This window comes from Microtus oregoni, unplaced genomic scaffold, assembly GCF_018167655.1.
Source record: "Microtus oregoni isolate MIOR12 unplaced genomic scaffold, Mior012 000020F_ref0000438, whole genome shotgun sequence".
In the NCBI taxonomy this organism is placed as follows: Eukaryota; Metazoa; Chordata; class Mammalia; order Rodentia; family Cricetidae; genus Microtus; species Microtus oregoni.
This window is the reverse complement of record NW_024543079.1, coordinates 6,529,151-6,537,599: the sequence shown is the minus strand read 5'-3', so window position 1 is coordinate 6,537,599 and position 8,449 is coordinate 6,529,151. Positions and strand designations below refer to the sequence as shown.

The 8,449-nt window shown below is 49.2% G+C and overlaps 1 protein-coding gene across 1 annotated transcript; it reads right to left on the bottom strand.

The window, feature by feature from the left end:
- On the bottom strand, positions 1–6,089 carry Fitm2 (fat storage inducing transmembrane protein 2). Its single transcript, XM_041670525.1, has 2 exons — positions 5,841–6,089; positions 1–3,699 (listed from the first exon to the last, which is right to left on the bottom strand). The coding sequence occupies exons 1-2, from the start codon at positions 6,011–6,013 to the stop codon at positions 3,084–3,086; spliced, it is 789 nt and encodes a 262-aa protein (XP_041526459.1). The 5' UTR covers positions 6,014–6,089; the 3' UTR covers positions 1–3,083.
- Between the last annotated feature and the right edge of the window lie 2,360 nt (positions 6,090–8,449).

Here is an 8,449-nt window from a genome sequence, read left to right as displayed (position 1 = left end):
TGGGATTCCATCATCTCTGGTGTACTTTAATTTGCTTGTTTACACATGGGCTTTGTGTGTACATAACAGTGGCATGAGCCATTCCTAAACACAATCTGGTACCCAGACAATGACAGATGCAAATGGAAGCAAGTGAGCAAACCTCCACCCGGAGAAGCAAACACAGCATGGCATGACTCTGGTCAGATGCCCCAAAGTCTCATGTTCAACACCTTGGGACAACAGACACTTCGAAAGACGATATGAGATTTTCAATAGCACACCCAAACTCTGAGTGTTCCCTAAAAGATGTTAGCTTCTCTGCTTTCTCTAGAGGAGCCAGACCATTCTAAACGATGTCAAGAAAAAGGCTTGGAGGTAACAGCCTGATTAGCCCTCATCCTCAGCATCTTACAGGTCACCTCCTTTCGTGCTGAAAGAATCGCCTCCACTTTACGGGCAAGGGTAACAGGGCTCGCACGCTGGTCAGGTGGGTTGGGAGTGATGCCAAGACTCAAACCTACATCTCACGGCTGCCCCAGTCCAGACACTCAACCATGCCAGCTTCCTTGCACAGGAGGGAAGGCAAGGGTTCCAAGGAACTCGGGGTGTAGCTCAGGGGTAGAGGGCTTGCCCAGCATGCACAAAACCCTGGGTTCCCAGCCCTGGCATTGAGAGAGGAAAGGGTGGAATACCACGAATATGCACGTGTAATATAATCCATTAATATGTAGAGAACGCTGTGCACCTAAGAGTTCCCACACATATCAGTTTAAGGTTAAACCTGGTCAGACCCTGTGAGAAAACTGTCTGGGGCCTTGACGTGACAATGAACTTCTGGGTGCACTATGGCTGTTCCCTTCTGTTGTCACATGACGCCTGAGGGACTTTGCCCAGACCAGCTCTACCATCTTCCCCAGGCCCATTCTCACCCGGGGGATGGGTGGAAACTCCCAGGAGGTGAAACACGTTTTCAGTCCTTACCAACTCACCACAGCCCCTCGCTGACACCTCACTGCCCGCCTTCCTTCCCCTTCGGTAACACCATCTTACATCATAAATCATCATTGGTCAAGTTGATCTGTAGCTCAACAGGTTACGAAATACATATTACAAATATATCCTTATATTAAAAAAATTACTTAGTAGCCAGGTATGGTGGCTTTAATATTAGTGTATTTTTAATCTCAGCACTAAGGAGGCAGAGGCAGGCAGATCTCTGTGAGTCGAAGAACAGCCTGGTCCACGTAGTGAGTTTCAGGAAAGTTGGGGCTGCATAATGAGACCCTGACTCAAAAAAACAAACAAAACAAAACAAAATTAAATTAAATTTTAAAAAATTAAATTAAAAGTAAGAAAGAAATTACTCTTAACTTAACTAAGCACCTAACAGCCCGAGCTCGAGTCAGGACAGGCAGGCCAAAGCTTATCAGGCAGTGCCGTTACCCAGCTCTGCTGGGTATGAGGCGTCAAAGCAGCTACAAGGGTGATCATCCAAAAGGCCAGGACTCAGTGTGACAGGCTTAAGAGATCACCTGGGAGAGGACAGGGGTCCTCTTATCAGAGACTGGAAGCTTGCCACGTGGGACATGCATGATGAGACTTCTAACCCTAGCAGTTTCAGTGAAGGCCATATAATGATATGGCTGAAAACCAGGAGGTGCTGCAGAGAGAATGTCACTCCTATTGAATGTCCTCCTTTTAGGGTGGTTCTGTTGATGGGACAAGGAAAAGGAGGCGGGGCCAAAGCCATGCCACTATGTAATATGGATAACTTTGCATGGTGGCGGTATGTAATATGGGTGGCTGGTTTCTTGCATCAGAGGGAGACCTTTTATTTCACTTCTGAATTATCATAATCTTCTCCAAAGGTAAAAATTCCTTGCCTGTGGTACTTGTCCTATGATCCTATGACCCTGAACCTTATTCCATCTCGACCAACAGTAGGTGGGCAAGAAGGCCTCAGTACCAACAAGGACTTCACAGAATTACTCTCTCAGCTCAAAATCCATTAAATAATGAAATGTCTGCTTTCCAGTTTGACTCTTGTTATTTGTTTTATTTTTTATTTTTATTTTATTTTATTTTTGAGACAGGATCTCGAACTCTAGAGCCCTGGCTGGTCTGGAGCTCACTATATAGACGAACCCGGCTGGCCTCAAACTCACAGAGATCCGCCTGCCTCTGCCTCCCTAGTGCTGGGATTAAAGGCGTGCAGCACCATGCCCCCTGGTTCCAGTTTTATTCTTAACAGAGGGAACAACCCTATCAGGTGAGATTTAATACACTATGCCAAGAGTTTTGTTTATAAAAAGTTAAGTTAGTGTTCTAAAAAACAAAACAACAACCAAAAACCCTCAAAACAATTTTCACACGCCGAAGTGCAGTACTGAAGTTTTGTCATCAAAGAACAAATGCCACGGTGACGATTAAACCATAAGCCCTCACGCAGGGGGGAAGAGGGGGAAATGCGGTTCCCGGTTTCTGCTCCAAAAACCAACGTATAACAATAGACAGCGCAGACGGGAAGATCTTACCAATGTTCACTACATAAAAATCATCCAGGCACTGCAGGGCTGTGGCCCCCGCTGGGAACTGGTCATAGCCAGGTACAAATGTCAGTACTCCAAAGAGGAGGTGGATTACGATAGCCGGAGAGTGTGCTTTAGGCATCGGGGTGTTTAATAAAGAACCTGCCAGAGATAAATGCTCATCTTAGGATCAGCTGTGGGGAAATACTGTTAAAAGGACCAGGGCCAGGGAGACCACAGCAGAGGGAGTCCTGCAGCTCTGGTTCCCCTTGACCCACATCATGAGGCTGTCTGCCGTCCCTCTGCTGAGCCTTAGCTCTCCCTCAGGAAACAGATCACGGTCACGTCTTGCCAGAGATGAGAAGTATCGGGCAGGAATGGTGGTGCGGCCAGCATGGATGGCATCACCAGCAGAGTCTGAGGCCCGAACGTTTCTCAGACTCGACCCCACCACAAAAGTGCCTAGTAAGCATGGCCTCTGAAGTGGGACCAATAAATAGTTCAGCCAGTCACCGGACAAAGTAGGTGGAAAATCTATCAGCCATTGTCCTCCTGTCCCCACTTGTTTCTCTTTTACTTCTTGTAAGTTTCTCGCTTCAAAGTCAAACTAGAGCTCTGGGGAGGAAGCCCGGGAGAGAAGGACTTCAGGTACCAGTACCCATATGTCCCGTACCAGCCCAGCAAACCAAAAAAGGTGCCAAACACCTTCTGGATCAGGTCGTGGAAATAAACAGCTGTGCACAAAAACATCCATACCCAGATGAAGGTCAGAAAGCCCAGGGCGACAACCAGGGTGGTGATGGCAGTGTGGAGGCGGTGGCTGCGATCCGTCTTCACCTCGTCCAAAACAGCCATCTCCTCCACGATCATGAGTGCACAGAAGGTCAGTAGGAAGGAGTGGCCTGAGATGTCAAAGCCGTGCCAAAAGCCCCCTTCCCGGTGGCACTGCTGCTTGCTCCGATGCTCCTGTCTGATGCCCTCCAGGGCTGGGGAGTGGTAGCAGCTGCCTGTGTAGTGTTCAATGTTGGAGAAGAGGGCTGTGCAGACATACCAGATGGCCGTGCCCACGAGCAGCGTGCTCAACCGCCGCAGGACCAGGCCGGCCTTGCCCGTCAGGTGGTAGTTGGTGAGGGCAATGAAAGGCAGGAGGAGACAGACTGTCCAGGCCCAGGCCACTTTAACAAAATACCTGACAGAAGAGGAAAGAGCAGGTGAAGAGGAGACATGGCAGACAAGAAATGGCGTCATCATGCTTTGGGTATCTAAGCTCCCAAAGGCAGTTACATGAAATCAATCAAAGTTGTCCACCCAAATAGCTACTGTGTTTGAATTCCTACAACATGCTTACCCAAGCTTTATTTCCTAAGTAGTGAAATTAGTTCATCCATAACTGAGCCACACAGATGTGTCATGACAGAGAGGTGTTCGTAAGTAGTGGACTGGGGTTCAAATCCAGGGCCTGCAATTTTCCACTTGTGCTACCTGCTCAGGAAAGCAAGACCTGAGCTTCTATCAAAAGTCAGATATGTTTACACAATTCACTTCCACAGAAAACTTCACAATCAGCTGAGGAGGAAGGGGTCATTTGTCTTTAAGTATAGCCCAGGCTGGCATCACACTGCCTATATAGCTGAGGATGGTCTTGAACATGGATGGATCTTCCTGCTTCCACCACCCTTGTAGCACCATTGCTGGTATATGCAACCACACCCAGTTTTACATGGTGCTGGGGATCAAACCTGGGGTACAATCTAGGGCAGCACTCTCTCCACCAAGGTGTACCCCCGGCCCTCATTTGTCCCATTTTACAGATAGATACTGGGGGCTCAGAAAACCGAATACTTTGCCAGCGCCACACGCCAGCAAACACAGACTGAGCTACCCTTTGCCCAGCCCCAAAGCCCTTTTCTACCACACTAGTGGTAATAAGGCTAGCAAGTCTGAGAGAGGGGGAGAGAGAGAGAGAGAGAGAGAGAGAGAGCGCTTTCCTTCAAGCCACAGGACCAGGGTTCCAATCCTGACTCTGACTCTATTTGTGTATCTTCAGGCCTCAGCTGGTGAAGCGGAGAGCGCCAAGCAGTTCTCAAAACCTCTCCCAGGTTCAGATTCAGTGAGTCTGTCAGTTCCCTCCCATCAATCAGCACCATGTCTTGAAACAAAACATTAAAATCCATGGCTACCCCTAAGCAACAGACTAGCATGCCAGCCTGCTGGGCTCCTGGTTCATCAGGCCAGATAAGACAAGAGCTGCCAGGTCTGCCTGCCCAGTGCTCATGAAAGGTGGCTGACCTGGGAGTGAGCTGCAGAAAACCCATGAAGAGATCCCAGGCAGCTATCACCATCACTCTATTCTTAGCCCGGCCACTCAGTGGGTAAAGATGAAGGGGGGCCAAGGACAGAATGCCTCGTCCCTAGGTTCTAGTGGTTTCTCAGACACCACCAAGGAGACTGACACTAAAACCATCACCAGCATTGATAAGGAAAGCCTTGCCAAAGCTAAGGGCTGCCAGAAACCCGACCCAGCTGCCAAAACACACACACACACACACACACACACACACACACACACAGAGAGAGAGAGAGAGAGAGAGAGAGAGAGAGAGAGAGTTTTAAGCAGATAAGAAGAGTTAGGCAGACTCTCAGCTTGCTGGAAACTCTGGTCTTAAGTTCACAGCGAAGGCGCAATTTCAGCTTCCAGACTCCCTGTACTTGCTGCAACGGGGTTTTGTGCAAGAAACGTTCGACATGGGTGTTTTAAAAGACTAGGAAAGAAGTGGGAGGAGTTAGAGAGACGTCCCAAAGAAGTCCGCCGGGGTTGCTTTCCTGGGCAACTGCCATGCACTTTAAACGACTGCGAAAAGTCCAAGGAGATCCAGGAGAAAGGTCACCGGCGCGGGAGGCTTCACTCTTCTACCAAGACACGGCCGGGAGGGAAAAACTTTGCAGGGTGGCGGGTGGGTCTAGAGGTGGTCTTTAAGACAACGGTGGGGATTTCTGTCACAGGGGTTAGGAGAGAGGTGCCTGACAAGCCGGCAGAAGGGAGGTGACATCTCTCCAAACAGGACAGGGGCCAGAGCCTAACTGGGAGAGAGGGGACGGTGAGCAGCAGCTTCAGAGCACCTCAGACACACTGCCACCTCCAACCCAGCCTGTCACCGGCCCGCCCGTCAACTCGGTCCTCCTATCGGAATCCTTAAACATAAGGCGCGAGTGTTACTCGCTTTCCCAGGGTCCCCGCGTCGCCACCAGAGCGCGGACGCGGCTGTCAAGGCAGGCATCCCTCCCGACAGCTCGCCCACCCAAGCAGCGCCCGGAACCTGGTGCACTCACACGTTGAGGACGTTGCGCTTGTTGCTGAGGTAGCACTCGGGCAGCGGGGACAGCTCCTTGAGGGCCGAGCCCGCCAGCATGGCGGCCACCAGCGCCCAGGGCAGGTAGCGTCGCACCGCCGCCCTCACCAGCGTCCCGCGGAGAAACCACGCGCAGCGCTCCAGGTGCTCCATGCCGGACCTTCTCGGCCACCGTCCGCCTCCCGGAACCCTCTCGGCCACCGTCTTGCCCTTCTCCCGGGCTGGTGCCACCGACTGCCTCCGGGCGCATGCGTGCTTCCCGCAAGCTCCGCCCCCCAGGGGAGCGCGTACTCCCTCTAGTGGCCGTGAGTGGACTTTGCGGAGCGCTGGTCTGTAACTACCTTGGCCGCTCTTCCTTCTTTAACCTGAGCGCCTCCAGGCGACATGCTGCCAGTACTGCAGGTTTCACTTGGCTTGCGCAACCTGCTCTGCTCATGTTTGTGCTGTAGCTCACTAGGAATTAGATCAGGGGTCAGGCATCATTTGGTTCCTCGCAGAGACATCTCCGTGGGATACTTGCTTTTCTGATCTGCAAACGACAATAAGAGGGTCACTCTTCTTAAGAGCTAGTTTGTGGACTTAGGAGTTCAGATATAGGGTTTGGGGATTTTATTTTTATAAATTTTACCGGAAAGTAATTCCACAAAATAATTACTAAATTTTATTTACTTTTGTTTTGTTTTGTACAGACGGGGCTTCTCTGTGTAGCCTTGGCTGTCCTGGAACTCAATGCCGACCAGGGTGGCCTCCAACTCAGAGACCATCAGACTTTGACTCCCGAGTGCTGGGATTAAATGTATGTGCCACCATGCCCAGCCTTACTTTGTTTTTTGAGGCAGGGTTTTACTCTGTCGTTTCGAAAATCCTCTTGCCTCAGCCTCTCAAATGAACTAAACTTAAAATTTAAATTGATAAATGTATTTTTATTTAAAATTTATTACGTTTCTATTGCTGTGGTAGAATACCATGACCAAGGCGGCTTATAGAAGAAAGAGTTTATCTGGGGCTATGGTAATCATTTTTCTATTGCTGCGAAGAGACACCATGATCAAGGCAACTCATAAAAGAAAACATTTAATTGTGGGCTTGCTTTCGGGTTCAGAAGTTTAGTCCACTGTCATCATGGTGCCCAGCTTGGCAGCAGGCATGGTAGGCACTATGCTGGAGAAGTAGTTGAGAGCTACATCCTGATCCACAGGCAAAAAGAGAGAGAGAGTCACTGGGCCTGGCGTGGGCTTTCGAAACCTCAAACCCTACTCTTAGTGACACACTTCCTTCCACAAGGCCACACCTCCTAATCCTTCCAATTCTATCACAGGTTACATTCTTTTGTGACTAAGCATTCAAATGTATGAGCGTATGGGGGTCGTTACTACACAAATATCGCAGGGGCTTACAGTTTCAGTGGGTGGGTCCATGACCATCACGGCTAGGAACATGGCAGCAGGCATGGTACTGGAGTAGTACCTGAGAGCCCACATCTTGAGACACAACCTCTGGGGGAGAAGGAGGGAGAGAGCTAGCAAGAGAGAGGTAACTGGAAATGGGTGGGCTTTTGAAACATCATACCTCCTCCACCGAAGCCACACTTTCTAATCTTTCCCAAATAGTTATATCAGCTGGGGGCCAAGCATTCAAATATATGCACCTTTGGAGGCCATGTTCATTCAAACCACCCCAGTGATTCTGGAGAGATGGCTCAGTATGTGTGGTAGTTTGAATGTAATTGACTCCATAAGCTCAAAGAGAGTGGCACTCTTAGGAGGTGTGGCTTTGTTAGAGTAGGTATGACCTTGTTGGAGTAGGTATAGCTTTGATGGAGTGGTGGGGATGGCCTTGATAGAAGAAGTGTGTCACTGTGGAGGCGGGATTTGAGGTTTCATATATGCTCAAGCCACGCCCAGTGTTTCAGACCACTTCCTGTTGCCTGCACAAGATGTAGAACTCTCAGCTACCTCTCCAACACCATGTCTGCCTGCATACTGTCATGTCCCACAATGGTGACAATGGACACCTCTGAACTGTAAACCAACCCAATTAAATGTTTTCCTTTATAAGAGCTACCGTGCTCATGGTGTCTCTTCACAGCATAGAAACCCTAACTAAGAGAGCATGTAACAGCACTTGCTGCCAAGCCAAACAACCTGGGTTTAGTCCTTGGGACCCACACTGTGGAAGGCAAGAACTAACTCCTGTAATGTTTACACACACACACACACACACATACACACACACACACACAAATAAACAAATGTAATAATAAAGCGACTATTTTGTTGACTGAAAATCCTGGGGACTGGGAGTTAGTGGAGTTCACATGAGGTGTTGGTGACTCACTCACTTGGTTCTGTGCCATAGCTAAGTTCTTAGCCTGTGAAGCTGGGTGTCAACAGGGATTCCCAGCCATGAGTCCTTCCTTAGCTACCGCATTATAGAATCTAACGCTTAAAATCAAGATTAAAAACTCAAACCCATCACTTTCTAATTATTTTCCTATGTTTTATTATTATTTCTATTCTTGTTTATCTATTTAGAGTCAGAATCTCCTTATGTGGCCCTGGCTGGCCTGGAACTCACTATGTAGAAAGG